Source organism: Primulina tabacum, chromosome 12 (assembly GCF_025594145.1).
Source record: "Primulina tabacum isolate GXHZ01 chromosome 12, ASM2559414v2, whole genome shotgun sequence".
NCBI classification, from domain to species: domain Eukaryota; kingdom Viridiplantae; phylum Streptophyta; class Magnoliopsida; order Lamiales; family Gesneriaceae; genus Primulina; species Primulina tabacum.
In genome coordinates, this window is record NC_134561.1 from 38,482,603 (window position 1) to 38,499,340 (window position 16,738).

The following is a 16,738-nucleotide window of genomic DNA, read 5'->3' on the forward strand; positions in this document are numbered from 1 at the left end:
TTTGGTCATGTAAGTCGTTAAAGTTCATCTTTAATTCAGTAAGTTGGTTTTTTTTTCGATTTTAGTCATTTTCTGTTGGAATAATGACGTCATGACACTGGATATTGATGACTTATGTCAATGATCAGTGAATGACTTCATATTTTGTTAACATATATGGTGTCATGTCGATATTTTGACGATTTTATTACCAAATTTTAATAATTTTGAAGAAACAAAACATATTTCTTGTAATAGTCAAATCATGCAAGTGTTTACTGCTAATTAAAATTTTCTAAATAAATATTGATATTTTTGAGAAAATGTGAACTGAAATTAATAATTATATTGGGATATATGAAAATAATTGAGATATTTGTATTGATCAAAGTAATATCTAGTGAAGAAATTGTGGGCCGACATGATATGGGCCATGCCTATAATCGTCGGTGCGTAGGCCCACTCATAGTTTCAGCAGTCTGGACACAATGTGTGGATCAAACCAGCCCATGAATTCAGATATTATAAGATCTGCCCATTTGTTAATATAGAGGAAATTTTGGACCTCTTACAAATTATGGATAAACCCGTTTCCAAGCCCACTAAAGTTTTTTGCTTTTTTGAAAATGATTGAATTATTTTTCATCTAATTTAAAAAAAAAAAATTGTACAAACCATTGTATAATTAGCGGAAAATTTGGATGCATGAACAAAAACACGTGGAGTTTAAAGATGAATAGGGAAAAATCGGATATCCGAAAATTTAGTGTGAATTTATGGGGAAGACAAAAATTTGTGTGAGACGGGCTCACGGGTCATATTTTGTGAGACAGATCTCTTATTTTGTGAGACGATATATGTTATTTGAATATATCTGTTTAGCCCAAATCAATTAAACAAGGACCCAACTTGGCTGGGAGCAATATAATTAGCCAAAATCCATGAAGCCCAAGCCACAACCCAATAGATGAAGCCCAAGGAAAGTTGCAGTTGGCCCAGTAAAGGAATGTTGATGCCAGTTACGACCATTACCCAAGGTGGAAGATCGTGGGATGATCGTGGAAAGGAGCAACTGATGGGCAGAGTGTGTCAAAAGAGAAGGGAATGGAATCAGAAAAAGCCCCGACAAAAACAACACAAACATCCAACAAAGCTACAACAAAAGCTTCTTCAATTCTCTCAATATTTTATCTGCATATTTTCCAATTTCTAACATCCTAGTTTCTTTAGATTTTGGCATATTCCTCCAACTTTCTTGTAAAAAATGTCGTTTTTGTTCATAACAACGTAATTAAATTTGATGTTGTTCATGGATTTTCTCTTCAATTTCATTATATTCCTCAGTTTATATTTTTCGCTTTGAAGCCACACCGAGGGAATTAGAACTAACGGTCGAATCGGGACTCGCAACGCTTGACAAAGAAGTCAGATCATTTCACAACTTTGGTACAAACACGTGCCTGGCACGCCCCGCAATTTTCGTGAGAAACAATATCGTTAAATATTAGATGAAACAAAGACGTGTAATCAAGTGATATTTTATCTTTTAACTCGAAGTTGTGTCAAAGCATTTAAGCATATTAAATTCAAAGTATAAGTAAATTAATTTGATGAATATGACATCTAGGCATTAATATTTATTAACTATCACAATCCTTTAGAATTTGTTTATTATTTTTTAAAAAAAAAAACTTAACGAGCTTCAAAAGTCGATTAAAAATTTAATAAAAGTCAACAACTTGCTTTTTTTCCTTGTATGTGTGTGTGTGTGTTTTTTTTTTTTACCCACATATTTGTCCAACAAGATCCGGAGGGTTTTGACTTGGATTTCTATGTGAAGAAGCACGCAGCTTTGTCATTATTTTGTTTAATTTAATGCTTCTGTCACTATTATTGTGCCTCGAATGGCTTCCTCACAAAAGGTTAAAAATTTGGGAAAACTATATTTTTGTTTTTTTATATTTATCTTTTTATTATTTGATTTTTTATGTTATCCGATTTCAACATTAACAATATGTTATCTTTGTTTTTTAAAATAATTTTAGCCATTTTTCGACGTGATGCTCGTGGATACTAATGAGAAATTTATGTATTATCATATCAACAATCTCAAAAAAATGACCAAAATTGTCGAAAATCGAAAGATATATTACTAAGATTGAAATTTAATAACACATAAAACTAAAATCATAAATAAAAAAGAGTAGGTCTTTTGTGAGACGATCTCACGAATCTTTGTATGTGAGACGTGTCAAAATAGATGACCCAAATAAGAGATTCGATCCATGAAATTGATATGTGAGACCGTGTCACTAAATTTTTTATGAATAAAAACATATAAACATCTCCTTTTTTATATTTTTCTTTTTCTTTTTCTTTTATATATAATGGGCCCACTGTTTCTATCATGTGGTGGCCGCCCATAGAATTTATCTATTCATTATAGAACTGCCTCATGCTGGTTAGGACTACATCATCATCATACTTCGCTTGTTTCGCGTTTTTTTTTTTTTTCAAGGATAGTCTATTCCTTATCTTGGAAAATATATCGAGTGATACGAGGAATATTTTTAAAAAAAAATTTGAAAAATGGGATAATATTTCTATTTTTGTTAAAAGTAAATCATCCAAGAGTTTTCCTAATTGGATCAAAGGTTTGTTATTATAACAATTTTACAATGAATATGTAATAAAGTTCCAAAATCTCATTTACCATTAAATATAATAAATATTTAAATACAATGTCTAAATGGAAATATATTGATACTGATTTTCTACTAACATATATACAATGAATGAGCTTATTTGAATAGGACTAGTCCACATTAAAAAAAAACCGTGGGTCTTTTGTCAGACGATCTCACGAATCTTTATCTGTGAGATATGTCAACCCTACCGATATTCACAATAAAAAATAATACTCTTAGCATAAAAAGTAATATTTTTCATGGATGACCAAAATAAGAGATTCGTCTCACAAAATACGACCTGTGAGACCATCTCACACAAATTTTTGCCTTAAAAAAAGTACTATAAAAAATGGTTGACTGATTTTTTTTAAAAAAAATTCTAAAATATCATGTAAAATATATAGTCATAAAATAAAGATAAGATCTTTGAAAAGATTTAAGAAACGGCAAAAGATATTTCAAATGGAACGAATATGTGAGAGATATAATGCACCAAGTTTTTGACTGATTCAGAAGTTCCAAACAACACTTTGGCAAATGGCTGATGCTTGAGTTGACACTTTTTACTGGCCAGATTGTCTGCTATCGAGAACTAATCACTGTGTCTGCTTTCTCCTTGCCTATGTGTTGTCTTTGTTTTCATTCATTTTCGTGAAAAAATTTGTTCCCTTTGGTCCAAACAAAACAGGAAAAAGTTGGGGACAGCATAAGCCAAGAATTGACTCGACTGAGAAAAATCGACCAGTTTTGTATTTTTTCTCGCGCCTAATTAATTAGAAAGACCGAGAGAAAGGTCTCCACTTTAAATTGATGTATGCTCTCTGTTGGCTTTTTTTCTTTTTGTCATAAAGAAGGTTGATCTTTTTGTTTTGTGAAGAGAGAGTAATTTAACTCATACCCTTTTGGTGGATTCTGATTTAGACTCGGCCTGTACAGTTTCGGGGCGTGATGGGATACATGGAGCTTATTCCGGGTCTACCGGATGATGTTGGATTGGAATGTTTGATTCGGATTTCTCAAGAGAATTTTCCTTTTGTTTCATCAACTTGCATGAAATGGAAGGATACGATTCACCTGCCGGAGTTTTGGCAGCGGCGGAAAGCTGCGAATTTGGCACAGAAAATTGTCGTCTTTTCTCAAGCCAAGGTCGGTGACTTGGGGCAAGAACCCGGAACCAAGAAGTATTCATCCACCCAGGTTTACAGGTTAACGCTTTGCGAACCGGAAACGGGTCGTTGGGCTGAGCTTCCGGCGATACCGGATCAAAAGGATGATGGGTTACCAATGTTCTGCCAGCTCGTTGGAATCGGTTCGAACCTTGTTGTGATTGGCGGCTGGGACCCGACGACATGGAAGGTTTCCAATGATGTGTTTGTTTACAACTTTGTTTCTGCTAAATGGAGACGAGGCGCCCCCATGCCTGGTTGCCGGAGATCTTTCTTTGCATGTGCGTCTGATGATCGGCGATTCGTGTTCGTTGCTGGAGGACACGACACGGAGAAATCTGCGTTGAAAAGCGCCATGGCTTATGATTTGACAGAAGATTTATGGGTTATGCTGCCGGAGATGGAAACAGAACGCGATGAATCAGCCGGGATATTCCATCACGGAAAGTTTTATGTCGTCGGAGGATATGTCACAAGCATGCAAGGTAGCATTTTAGGGATTTGATCTTCTTTTGAACATATGGGAACATATTTTCTTAAGAACGTCAAATTATAATTTCTCGACAGATATTTGAATTTTGATCATATTGCTCTGTTTTCCGGTCTTACAGGTAGATTCGAGACAAGCGCCGAAACATTTGATGTTGCTTCTTGGCAATGGAGTTCAGTTCAAAAAGATTTCTTAAACAGTGCAATTTGTCCAAGAAACTGTATTGGCAATGCAGATGGGAGATTCTTTCTGTCTTGCAGCGGTAATGTGGTGGCACTGCAAGGATCGGAATGGAAAGGAGTGGCGGAGCAGCCAGATGATGTGCAGAATACGACCCACATGACAACGTGCAGAGACAAAGTGTTCGTGATGGGTTCTAGGAGGTCCGGTGAACGGCACCAGATGTTTATATTGGATCTGAAGAGTTGCAGATCGGAAAGAGTGGATGCGACAGATGAATTTTCGGGCCACGTTCAATCAGGATGTTGTCTAGAACTTTAAGGTTATATTCAGCAGTGTGTCCGAGTCGAATCCCAATAACTTTGTTCCAAAATTGGATTCTATTCTGTTTCATATTGATAAATGAAGTGTTATTAAGATAAATATGAAGCAATTCAATACACAAGTATCATTTACCTAAAATATTAGAACACCAGGAAGGAGAATACAGACTATTATTCAGGCTCGCCAAGTATGGCAATCAAGAAACCAGCACAAGATATCTCACTATTAAGAGAACGAGCTGAATTTGATAACAATGTAAAGAAAACTTCCGCGGCTAAAGAATTTTGTAAATTTTCGACCAACAAAAGAATGATCTGTGGGTAGACCTGTGGCGAAGGCTACTTTATTCTCATGCACGAGTACAAGACCTCACCAAATTTTTGGAACATGTGCTTCTTCAAGTACGTTTTCTTTACTTTTTCTCTACCTTTCGCCCCCATTTCTTGTCTTGCTGTGGGGTTTCGAAGTAAAAATTTAAGATTTCTTGCAAGAATTTGAGCCCCTGGACGTCCCAATCGATGGAGAAGACCGGTTATGTTGTGCTCGACGATCTCTTTCGTGCCACCGGAATCAGTTCCCAAAACCTACAATTCCAGAAAGTTTTCGTCGAGGGCGTCAAATTACAAAACGCGGTTTTTTACAACTCCGCAGAACTACTAGAAAGAAACTGTATGACTTCTCAGACCATGTATCCATCTATTACTAAGAATGGCATCGACTTGAGAAGATGCTTTGAAAGCAGCTTGCCCAAAAGAGTAAATTATGGACCATTGTGTTATTTGAATTTTTAAGTAAAAAAAAAAGCGAAATTTGGACAATCTCAACTAATTTTTGGGAAATAGAATGACCAGGGTTATATTTTAAACTATCCCAAAAAATAACCACCGTCATATAAAGAGAATACAATTAAGTAAGAAGATAAAGTTCCATACAGGAAGTCCAAATGTCATAGCTTCGATTGTTACTCTTCCAAATGTCTCGCCAAGCCCCTGCACAGAAGTAAAGCAAGGACAATCCAGAATTGTATAAATAGTTAAATACTAATCTCATCAGGTAGAAAAAATTTCACCTATTTTCAATGCTATGAAGTAAATGGGCATGAAGCTACAAGAAATGTGATAAAAACAAATAAATGTACGGTCTACACTCAATCATTTAGTCGCCTCTGAAAGAGCACATACAAGCTTTCATAAATGTGAGAAATATCAATTTCAGAAGTGTTCATGCAATGCGATGGTCAAGAACTGAATGTGAGGTGATCTGAGCGTTTCATTGATCAACCATAATAGAAGATTACGAAGAGACAAAAAATTATCTATACCATGGGAATTTCATACTGGTATAACAGCGCATCTATATTAATGCAAGCAATGATTATCCCAATTTTGTGACATGTTTGATTTTCTCTGCAATATGTTAAAAACTTTTAGAATTTAAGAAGAGTTGCTTATGATTTTAAATTTTAATTAAGCCCAAATATTTTTGCTTGAAACCAAGGCCCATATTTTTTAGATCTTCTCTTGCCTATAAATTTAGCGCATATTTAAAGGGTCGCATAGAGTTTATAGAGGAACATCCTTCGTTGTTTCTGGCCATAGGGTGGACCAAAAAACCAGCCATGTTAAACTCCTTTGCATTTCGGAATTTTCAGTTATCCTTATTTTGCCTAATATATACTTAATTTGTCGATGCACAGCGAGAATTATTTTCTCGAAGCTTGAAAGTAAAAAAAAAAAACGAATTTCTTGAACATGACAGGTTAAGTAGGATCATACGATGAGAGCAAGAAATACTTGTCGTAAATAGATATATATGTGTAATGAAGTACCTGAGAGTTCATGACATAGACATCTGCTGCTGCATAAAGGGAGGCAACTCGAGTAGTTGCAGGAGTCCACAATACAGACTCTGACACCTTTGAATGCGAAGATAAATACTTAAGAAGCGTTTTGACATAAAGCGCCTTGTTACTTTTAGATCCAACTGAACCTATGAGAAATTTCAGATTCTGTTTCTTCCCTCCAGTGCTTTCGAGTAACAGTTTTCTCATGCCAGCATCTCTGTCAAACACCAGCGGATCAGGCTTATTCTTGTTGGTGACGATCTTGGGCAAAATTTTATCTCTCTTCCCGAGTGTATTGTGATGTAAGGAAGAGACATCAAAAGAACTGCGTCTGTTGGTGGATCCAGCAACATTTTTCGAATCCTGAAGTAGAGCTCTTGAGTAATAATCATGATCTATTGCTATTGGATCTTTGATTTCAGAATCATTCAGCAGTTGACCTTGTTCGAACAACAAGCGTGCCGATTCCAGAAGCAAGAATTGACCCTTTCCAGGGTTTATACTGCTCAAAGAAACAACAAGCATGTCGTCATCAGTCAGTCCCATTTCTTTTCTAACTGCACTTCTCAATGATTCTCTCTTTTCCAGCATTTTCTCTGGGGTGAAAGATGGAGTATTTAAAGAGCAGGGGATGCCTGCAGCAAAGGCTAGCTCGTCATTGACCGATAGTGGCACCAGAGCAGGCCCAGTTTTCAAGTGGATATTTTCTTCCTTGCACCAGGCTAGCCACTGTTTGGACTGTAATTCAGAAAGAAAAATCAACTTTTTTACTCGGTTGAGGACAAGTTTTGTTCGATTGAAGTACTCTCTTCTGTTCTCCATGATCCACCACATTATTTGGCTAGAACCCAGTACAGTGCGTGAGAGATACTGTTCTGAAACCATGATTGACAAGATAAAAACAGTGGATGTCAAATATTTATCCACACAAATCTTTAGCTTAGATGGAAAACCTTTACAACTACATTCTAAGAAAGTGGAAGAGTTCAATGAATTTTCTGTTTACAACTGCAGGCTTAAAATGAGATTTTAGGACACATACAAATTATGGTATAAACAATCATACTTTTCAGCAATTTGATAGTGGATTAGAATAATCAAGTAAAAGTAAGGAATAGCTCACACGCCTTGATATCGGACTTTTTCACTTAAGTAGCATGCACGTTATTACCTTGAATAACATAACTAATAATGACATAACAGAGAAAATAGTCAGAAAATGTAAACTTTGAGAACAGAATTGCTTCCTGTATAAGCTCACCAATCCAGGATGCACAAACAGCGGACCCTGCAATGATGAGATCTGCTCTCATAGAAGTTTTGAAGCTTAGATCAGTCTTGTCCGGGAGCACTTTGATTTTTCTTCTAGTAAGTTCTTCCATCAAACCACCTTTCTTGTTCAGAACTATGACAGAAATTGTGGCTCCACAGCTCAGAAACTCTGAAGCCAACTCCAACATTGCAAGTGGAGCTCCAGTCATTGACAGCTCATGGAAGATCAAAACAAACTTTCTAGACCAAACCAGGCGTGCGAATGCCCCCTTTCTGTCACAGGTACCTGACCGTTTCTCAGGACTCCACTCCAAAATTGCATCCTCTATAGAGCCAAATGGTCCAACAAGTTGCCCATAAGTCATATTTTGCATTGGAACTTCCTCTTCTTCCACATCATCTTCACTTTCTATATCTTTCAGAACCACCTTTGGCTGACCAGGGCTCTTTTTACGAGAACTCCGTCCTGATTTCTTGCTTCTTTTCTTTGAATTGCTTTTTTTCAATGAAATACCACTTCCATTCTTTGAGAGAACCACATCCATATTCTTCAAACTAGACTGATTCTTATCAGTCTGCAAGTTAACTGCCATAGAACTGACATTAGCAATCAAGTCCCTCCTATTTTTCTGTTGTGGTTTGGAATACTCGCCTTTCGACTCACCGCCATATCCACCACTAAAAAGATCTTCCTTATTATCTCCATGAGCCCATTTTGACTGGAAATAGAACCCAGCATAAGCCCAAAGAGTGATCAAAAGCAACCAAAGCACAATGCGGTTGCTTCTGAACCATTGAGAGCTAATCCCACCACTCCTAATCTCTCTTCTTGGACTGCGACCAGAGTTCAATCTCCTGAAAGACGGAGAACCCCTCGGTGTTGACTTCCCTGACGAACTCGACTTCAACGCACCACCCCCAGGCCTCAAAGGTGATGGACGAATCGCATTGCCTTCCTCCATCACTGAAATTCTAGATCACCCCACTATCACAATTCCAAATGTGCATACAACAACATTTCAAAAGGAAAAACCAATCATCACAAACGCCAAAACTGTGACAATCACTTCGACTATTTCAAGTAACTAGACATCCAAAGACACCAGTATAATGACTCTGTAACATTAAACAGCAATGCACAACGCTTGCCTGTCCAAGAAAGCAATAAATTCCAAAAATCAAGAAATAAAAACAGCAATACCTCAAGAAAATATGACCTAACTATACCAGAAAACATCAATTCACGCAAATACGAAATCAAGGTGTCCAGCAAGAACTACCAACAAGAAACAGCACTCAATTCTTGAATAGTCAAACCAGCGTTGCAAGAAAAAAACGCACACGGTGAAATGTCGATCCACTAATTAACAACACAAAGACGGCAAAAAAGAAAAAGAAAATAAACAACCGTCAGAACCCAAAACTCATGGGAACTCGCGGAAAGGTGTGCAATAGGATTAAGCTGTGCCAGCAGCAGCTACCAAGCGATCTTCGCACAAAGTTTCAGCAAGTAAACAATATTACGAACACAAGTAAATTTCGATCTCGAAACAAACTACACAGAAGAAGATCTCGGAACTGAAGATCTTCAGTTTAACTACCTACAAATCCAATCAATATGTTCACATTATTCCATCGGCAGAACTTTAGCACCGAATTTCCCAGCTCAGACTGAAATTCCGGCGAGTTCTACAGAGAGGATGAGTTGCTCCACACCGTTGTGGAATGGAATTGAAGTAGAAGCAGTCAGAAGGATGGGGTGGCATGTGTGAACAAGCTCGCTCGTGTAAACTTCTGTTGGGAGGGACAGAGAATTATTATTATTTTAAATTTTTTTATTGTTTATTACTTTGTCATTAGTGATATTTGATTAGGCAGAAGATAACGCCAGAAGAATTTGCGTACAGCCAGAGCAAAGCATCTTTAAATGTCAAATTTGACCTCGAATCAAATTTACATTGATCCCAAGGACTGAAAAGAATTTTTATTTAGTTATACAACCCACACAATTAAAAATTGAACACAAAATCAATCGGCAAAAACTTGTGTGAGACGGTTTCACGGGTCGTATTTTGTGAGACGGATATCCTATTTGGGTCATCCGTGAAAAAGTATTACTTTTATGCTAAAAGTATTATTTTTTATTGTGAATCTAGATAGAGTTGACCCGTCTCACAGATAAAGATTGATGAGAATGTCTCGTAAGAGACATACTCAAATCATTTAAGTCAACTAATCATTGTAAAAGAAATTTGTAAAAGAAAAAAAGATATTTAATTTCAATAGTCTACAAACCACACTAATTAGATTAATCGCACTGTGCATATCATACGCGATATAAAATAGAGATCAAACTTTTGATTATTAATCAAACCTTCACATATTCTATCAACTGATAATCACTTTTCGTTCACTGAAACATTAATTGCCACATTTTATGTATATATACTTCTAATCATTCACAAACTTATACCTGGCTTGTTTATTTGGCAAGTTGAAAATTGGGAATCGCAGCTAAGATAAAAGAAAAAGGAGAAAAAACTTAAAAGTCCCAATCACACCGTCACTTCAATGTCCTACTCGTTTTTTTTTCTCGTTGTTCGAACTTTATATCATTATCAAAACATTAATTTAATTTATTTGATTATGACTTGGAAACTACTGTCCTCCTTGCTATGGAACGGAAGTGGCAAAATTGTTTTTGTATGATTATTATTGTAGGAAATTAAAGAAATATATATGGGTGTAAGGGTCGTTTATGAGGGCCGATCCGACCCGATCCGACCCGATCGAATAAAATGAATTTGTTGGATAGAGTGATTATTTCTTCATATGATAATTTCACAACTCTCATCTTTATCTAGATAACTAACAACCGAGATCAACAAATATCGAAGAATTTGGACTATGCTAATCAATTGTTTTCCGTTCGTGATTGGTATTGGAATGTCGTGAAAATAATAGTATCGTCGGAAAGAAGGTTGAATTTTATTTTATTTTATTTTATTTGTATAAAAATTAATGGAAAAAATTCGAAAAAATAAAAAATAATAATAACATTTTAATTTAAACACATAATAACAAAATTTTCGATTTAAATTTGAAATTTTAATGGTAGAAAATTAAAAGTATATTTACTAAATCAAATAAACAATTGTTAAAAAAATACAAAATAAATATTAAATGATGAAAATTTATCATATAAATATACAATAAATATTGTTCAAATATACTATATATAAAAATGTAGGTAATATTTTCAACAAAAAAAATTCGGGTCAACCCGCGACCTAACCCGAAACCCATCTAACCTGACACTAACCCGAACACACCCAACCCGAACTCGACCCTGAACCCGAAAACCCCAATCCGAACCTGATTTTTTTCGTGTCGCGTCGTGTCGGGTTAACGGATCGTGTTACATTTTGCCACCCCTATCGGAAAGAAGGTTGATAATTCTACTACAAAAAAAAAAAAATCCTAAATTGAATAATGTTTTATTTGGAGTGTGCAAATCAATTTAAATGTTTTTTTTATAAACAACTTTTGTTTAGCAGTCAATAAGTCTACCCAAAAAAAAAGGTAAATTAAAAGTAAAAAAATTTCATAATAAAATTTCCAAAATTTTAAAAAGCAATATCTGCGTGAAATTAATATAATTTCGATTACACTTTTGATCGTGTCAAAATATTTCTCTATTCTTCAAGTATAAATATCGAGTAGTTCCAAGAACTATATATATAAATCAGAATAATTTCATACATAAATCCAAATGGGCAACAATGGCATGAATTCAATCTTTTGGGGTTATTCTGCAATTTTGATACTTTTGCTGGGTGGATTTGAGACTGGTGTTGAAGGATGGTGGGTTGTATGTGCAACAAAGTGTGACTTAGAGTGCATATTTAGTCGGAAACCCATGTGTGATTCCGAATGCATAAAACATTGCAAACCCCCGCAAATCTCAGAACTTAATTTCCAATGCACAAATGATTGTGTAAATGCTCGCTGCAAAAAATTAGCATTAGGTAAAACGATAAGTTTTTTACATCTGTTATTAATATTTAAAACAGGGTCGAGGGTTTGTGTTTTACCGTAGATTCAAACTACGTATTTTTCTGTTGACAGAAGTTTATGATGTTGAGACCACGTCTAAAATTTTCGTGTTGATTGTTTGTTGATTTCCTAATTCGTTTTTTTTTTTTGTTTACAGATGATGGAAAGCTTGAAGGATGCGTGGATCTGTGCTCCCACGAGTGCAACAAGTTGAATGCATAGTCTTTCCTTTTTTGAACTAAATAGTAAATAATAATACAGCATCAGATGTAATGTGTGTTCTTGTTTTATATGTTATGAAATTTGAATGCATAAATGAGTACTGTATGTAAACTACCATCAAATGATTCATTTGGTTATGCATTATTCTGTTGGCAAAAACTTGTACGAATCGTATTTTGTGAGACGGATATCTTATTTGGGTCATCCATGAAAAAGTATTACTTTTTATGCTAAAAGTATTACTTTTTAGTGTGAATATCGGTAGGATGATCCGTCTCACAGATAAAGATTCGTGAGACCGTCTCACAAGAGACCTGCTCTATTATTTCCTTATTTTTGTTATCACTTTTAACTTACATATATATATGTATGTTGTCCACTCACCGTGTCATCTGTGTCTATCGTTGAGATGACACTCATTTAATGGATGACGAAAAATATTAAAATTATACATCTATTAGGTGAATGCTATCTCATCGCACATTGGTGGACACGGTTTTATGGATAATGTATTAAATCTGATACATCTATGTGTATATATAGAGAGATTTAAAAAATAATAATAGAGATGGTGTCTTTATGCGAGTCAAACAAAAAAAAAAAAAAAACCAAATTGTAATTTTTTTTAAAAAACTTTACTGTGCCAATTAAAAAGAAATTTTTAGTTCTAAATGTGGATAATAACCATTCTAATAATTGTTCGGTGACGCAACTAATTCGATTACACTTTATTGGTTGAACAATAAATTTGTTCTGTTCTTTGAATATTGTGGTTGATTACATTGATCAGAAATCTGTGCAAAATAATCTTTTTGTTAAAGAACAACAAGATTACGTCTTCCTTCTTCGAAGAAAAACTATTTGCTTTCTGGGCCAATTTTAATGCAGAAAAACTTATCAAAAGCGATTTTAATCCAAAAGTTTTCGTGTCCAAACACACTCTATGCATACATGTTAATTCAAGAAGTTGAGAATAAAATTAGAAAGAAATTATATAATACAAAATTGGTATGAAATCATTACTTTGGATATATTTTGATCATATTGTTTGGTGGATATGAAATTAGTGGTGAAAAGAAAGTCCATACTCAAATGCAGCAGGTTACATGTACTAAGAAGTGCATCCGTAGTTGGTGGAGTATTGACAAATGCCTACAAAGTTGCAAACGTGATCCTGTCTGTGATCACAGAAGCTGTTCTTCAATGCGCAGTGGATTGTGCAGTTGCTTGCTGCACAAAATTCACAAGTAAGCTATAATAATCACCATCGAATTTGAAGATATCAAATAATGCAATTTGGGTTGGGTATGTATCACCGTCCTACTTGTGTAATAAATAATTTATATGCATAATAATCATTTTATACTTTTAAATGTATCTGCAAATTGAATTTTATTAATTTTTAATTTTTGTGAATCGCTTTTCGCCTCCCAACGATCAATCTAATCAATCTCAAAGTTCCCTGACAAAATAAGATGTATGTAAATGCAAGATTTAGTGGAACTGTAGATTGTGTAGTAAACATTAATGTCTCCAGAATCACACAAACATAACTCAAAATACAGTACATTACTATGCCGAATGTTTAGGTCTACATAGGATGAACAAAAACAAAAAGGATAGAGCAGACAAACTACATAGGGGATTGTTGGCAAGTTGACAGATGCTCCGACGACAAACTACCCTTTTAGTTTCCTCGACTTGTTTGGAGAGAGATCAAGCACAGAAACTTACACGTTGCCAAATAAATGTTCCTCTGAGATGGTGCACATGATATCGTTACTCATCTGATGCCTAGGGAGAATTTTCCGGGGTTTTTAGAACAACAGGTGTCATATCCTTAAGCGATGCGACAGCCGCTCGGAAGTTGTCTACTGTGGAAGAATCCTTAAACTTCAAGGCAATTGTAGAAAGACCGTCTTTGGATTCAGCAGCACTATTCACACAGGCAAAAGTGACGCCTCTCTTGTCCATATTTGTCATCTTCAAATCTGGATAAAGACTGGCGTTCAAGATCAATCGATAGTGCCCCTTAGCCCTCATGATGAGTCTAGCTTTACCTGTTCCTGATGTGGAAACATTGACCTTGAGTTCTCCTTTGCCACGCTCTTTCCATGCCGCAGCGACATACTCAAAGAGCACGGAATCAGCTGTGAAAACAGCCTCCTCATTCTCTTCTCCTGTTTCAACAGTGACCTCCTGCATGGAGGGAAATTTGCTGGTTTCACTCTTACTGGAAGTATTTGCCGCCGAAGTACCAAAAATTGAAGAATTTCCATTGTTAGCAAGACCAAAACTGAATGAAGGCTGGTCGTTTTTCAGGCCAAAAAGGGAACCACTGGAGCCTGGAGGAGTCCCATCTTTAGGAACTGATCCGAATGAGAACAAAGTACTAGAAAAGCCTGTCCCCGCAAGTCCAGAGAAAGCATTTTGTCCACTCGAAAGTGGTTTAAATGAGCTGAAAGAGGCAGTTACTACAGTCTTCCCAGCAGTTTCCTTCACACTATCTTCCTTGGCATTTCTCTTGTCTTCTGCATCCTTCCTGGCATCATTCTCACTATTATCAGATTCTCCAGAGGTTTTGGCTGCATCCTCGAAAGTTTCATGTTCTGCCACCTTATCTACCGTAGCCTTGGCAATGTTTTGCTTCCAGATATCATCGGAGTTATCCTTCTCATTTGGTTCAGTTTTTGAGTCACTAAACTTGCTTTCAGATTGCTTAGCATTGTTATGGATATCAGATTTCTCCTTTTCTGCAAAAGAGTCTTCCTTTGACTCAACCACTTCATTTTCAAATTTGCTACCAGTTTCATCATTTTGCACTGTTTCCTTACTTGTAACACTTTGTTCCACCTCCACTGCATGATCAGAAGAAGCTGGAGGCACCAATCGGATTGCAGCAAATGGGTTAGTACTAGGATCTGGGGCCGGGACAGGGGCAGATGAGGTTGATGATGTTTGCTGGCGACGGACTTTAACAATCCTTCTAGTGGCAAGAACCTCATCACTCGCCCTTTTAAAAGTCCCGTTCTCTGGTTCAGATGTTTCATCATCGTCAAGGCCAGGATTATCTCGAGATAACTGTGCTCCAGCAGCCCTCTTTTTTGAAGGCTGAAAGTTGTTTTCTACATCCTCCATGGCAGCTTAAAGTAATCAATCTCAGGACACGGAAAATTTTTTCCCTGCATCCAACCACAACAAAATCAATGAAACTTAGATCACCGCACAAAAATAACTAGGAACTAGATAATAATTAGTCTAACCCCCTCAACTTGGCAAAGAGCCGAGGATAAAGACATGAGAACGTGCCCCAATAGGAAACTTTTATTTTATAGGCTCACTAACATTAGCGAGAGATCGAAAAGGAGAAAATGGTTCTAGAATGAATGTAAGAGAAAATAAATAAGGATTCAAATCCTACACTACAAAAGAAAATCCATTGTGATGTAACAAACGGAAATATAAATAATGTTGTACTGCTACTGCATGCAAAATGGTAACCAAATTCGGAAAGCCAGAAAAAAGGTTACTACAAATTGATGCAAACAAAAACAAAATGTATTCAAAACCAGTTCAAGGTTCAAATGATTAACAAGCTGTATACAGCAACAACTGAAAGTAAACCCACTACCCACTAGAAGGCAAAGTTAACCTTTACAATATAAGTTCAAGGCCTTGTATGTATATTTATACATGCTCACGAACCACACCAAGTATGAGAATAATAAAAAATGTTGAAAAAATATCCATCGAAGATAATGAGCTCGCAAATGAACACATAATACATCACAATAACATATCCACCAATTTTTCCTAAATTACCCACCACAACATTCCTTCACGAGACTTTCAAAATATAAAACACATTCCTACACACTAATATAAATAACGAACTTGTATTCGATTTCACGAGATAATACAACAGCCCTCACCGACGATACATTCCCTTGGCTAAATTTCCAAAAAATATCCAGAACGAATTAAGAGCACGCACTTAGCAAGAACCGACAAACTTCTAGCCATAAACCACCGACGACCCAGTTTTCCGTTAGCTGAGGATATCTTCTTAATCTCGCAACTAAAAAATGATAGAAACAAAGAAACGGAATGATAAACACTTAATTGTTACCACAGCTTTCACATGAATTCAAAATGAGTTCGACCAAAAGCATATTTTTCTCCACCAACATGAGCATATAAAAAACAATTGATTTCCAATCAAATTCAAAAAATAATGGATTGAATATCACCTCCACCAATCTGCAATATTTCCCAAACATACACAATATTCCACAAGTATGCATAAAAAGCCAGCGCGTAAGAGAGAGATCAGGAAAAAAGTACCCGACAGAATTTGAAGAGTTTGCCTGGAGTTCTGCTTGAATTTGAAGCTTTGATTTTCAACAAATACGAATGCGTATACGGATGAATGCTACGTTCAGATCAACAAACCCTAAAGTGAAACGAAATAAAAGGGCAATCTTTCTCCTCCCCCTTTGGATAATTTTTTAAAGAT

General features: G+C 35.9%; 3 protein-coding genes across 5 annotated transcripts; 1 reads left to right on the top strand and 2 right to left on the bottom strand.

Annotated features, from left to right (window-relative positions):
* The first annotated feature begins 3,210 nt into the window (after positions 1 to 3,210).
* Positions 3,211 to 4,928, top strand: LOC142521487 (F-box/kelch-repeat protein At1g80440-like). 2 transcript variants are annotated; one of them, XM_075624694.1, is made up of 3 exons: positions 3,211 to 3,481; positions 3,591 to 4,320; positions 4,447 to 4,928. In XM_075624694.1, exons 2-3 carry the CDS (start codon positions 3,618 to 3,620, stop codon positions 4,824 to 4,826), a joined length of 1,083 nt encoding a protein of 360 aa, XP_075480809.1. In that variant the 5' UTR covers positions 3,211 to 3,481; positions 3,591 to 3,617; the 3' UTR covers positions 4,827 to 4,928. The 2 variants fall into 2 exon arrangements, with proteins under 2 accessions (XP_075480809.1, XP_075480808.1); XM_075624693.1 differs by having other exon boundaries at positions 3,211 to 4,320.
* A 53-nt stretch (positions 4,929 to 4,981) lies between these two features.
* On the bottom strand, positions 4,982 to 9,761 carry LOC142521485 (uncharacterized). 2 transcript variants are annotated; one of them, XM_075624692.1, is made up of 5 exons: positions 9,383 to 9,761; positions 7,934 to 9,093; positions 6,658 to 7,547; positions 5,762 to 5,818; positions 4,982 to 5,413 (listed from the first exon to the last, which is right to left on the bottom strand). In XM_075624692.1, exons 2-5 carry the CDS (start codon positions 8,904 to 8,906, stop codon positions 5,168 to 5,170), a joined length of 2,166 nt encoding a protein of 721 aa, XP_075480807.1. In that variant the 5' UTR covers positions 8,907 to 9,093; positions 9,383 to 9,761; the 3' UTR covers positions 4,982 to 5,167. The 2 variants fall into 2 exon arrangements, with proteins under 2 accessions (XP_075480807.1, XP_075480806.1); XM_075624691.1 differs by having other exon boundaries at positions 9,172 to 9,761.
* Positions 9,762 to 13,704: 3,943 nt separating this feature from the next.
* On the bottom strand, positions 13,705 to 16,729 carry LOC142520623 (nuclear pore complex protein NUP50B-like). The gene is made up of 2 exons (XM_075623677.1): positions 16,567 to 16,729; positions 13,705 to 15,404 (listed from the first exon to the last, which is right to left on the bottom strand). The coding sequence occupies exon 2, from the start codon at positions 15,358 to 15,360 to the stop codon at positions 14,017 to 14,019; it is 1,344 nt and encodes a 447-aa protein (XP_075479792.1). The 5' UTR covers positions 15,361 to 15,404; positions 16,567 to 16,729; the 3' UTR covers positions 13,705 to 14,016.
* Positions 16,730 to 16,738: the final 9 nt, after the last annotated feature.

Excerpts from the sequence above, each read along its gene's own strand:
- LOC142521487 (XM_075624693.1), top strand. The coding sequence starts at position 3,618 with ATGGGATACATGGAGCTTATTCCGGGTCTACCGGATGATGTTGGATTG. Across the intron at positions 4,321-4,446 it reads ATATGTCACAAGCATGCAAG|GTAGATTCGAGACAAGCGCC; the intron begins GTAGCATTTTAG and ends CCGGTCTTACAG.
- LOC142520623 (XM_075623677.1), bottom strand. The coding sequence starts at position 15,360 with ATGGAGGATGTAGAAAACAACTTTCAGCCTTCAAAAAAGAGGGCTGCT.
- LOC142521485 (XM_075624692.1), bottom strand. The coding sequence starts at position 8,906 with ATGGAGGAAGGCAATGCGATTCGTCCATCACCTTTGAGGCCTGGGGGT. Across the intron at positions 5,819-6,657 it reads TCTATGTCATGAACTCTCAG|GGGCTTGGCGAGACATTTGG; the intron begins GTACTTCATTAC and ends ACTTCTGTGCAG. Across the intron at positions 5,414-5,761 it reads CTATGACATTTGGACTTCCT|GTTTTGGGAACTGATTCCGG; the intron begins GTATGGAACTTT and ends CTGGAATTGTAG.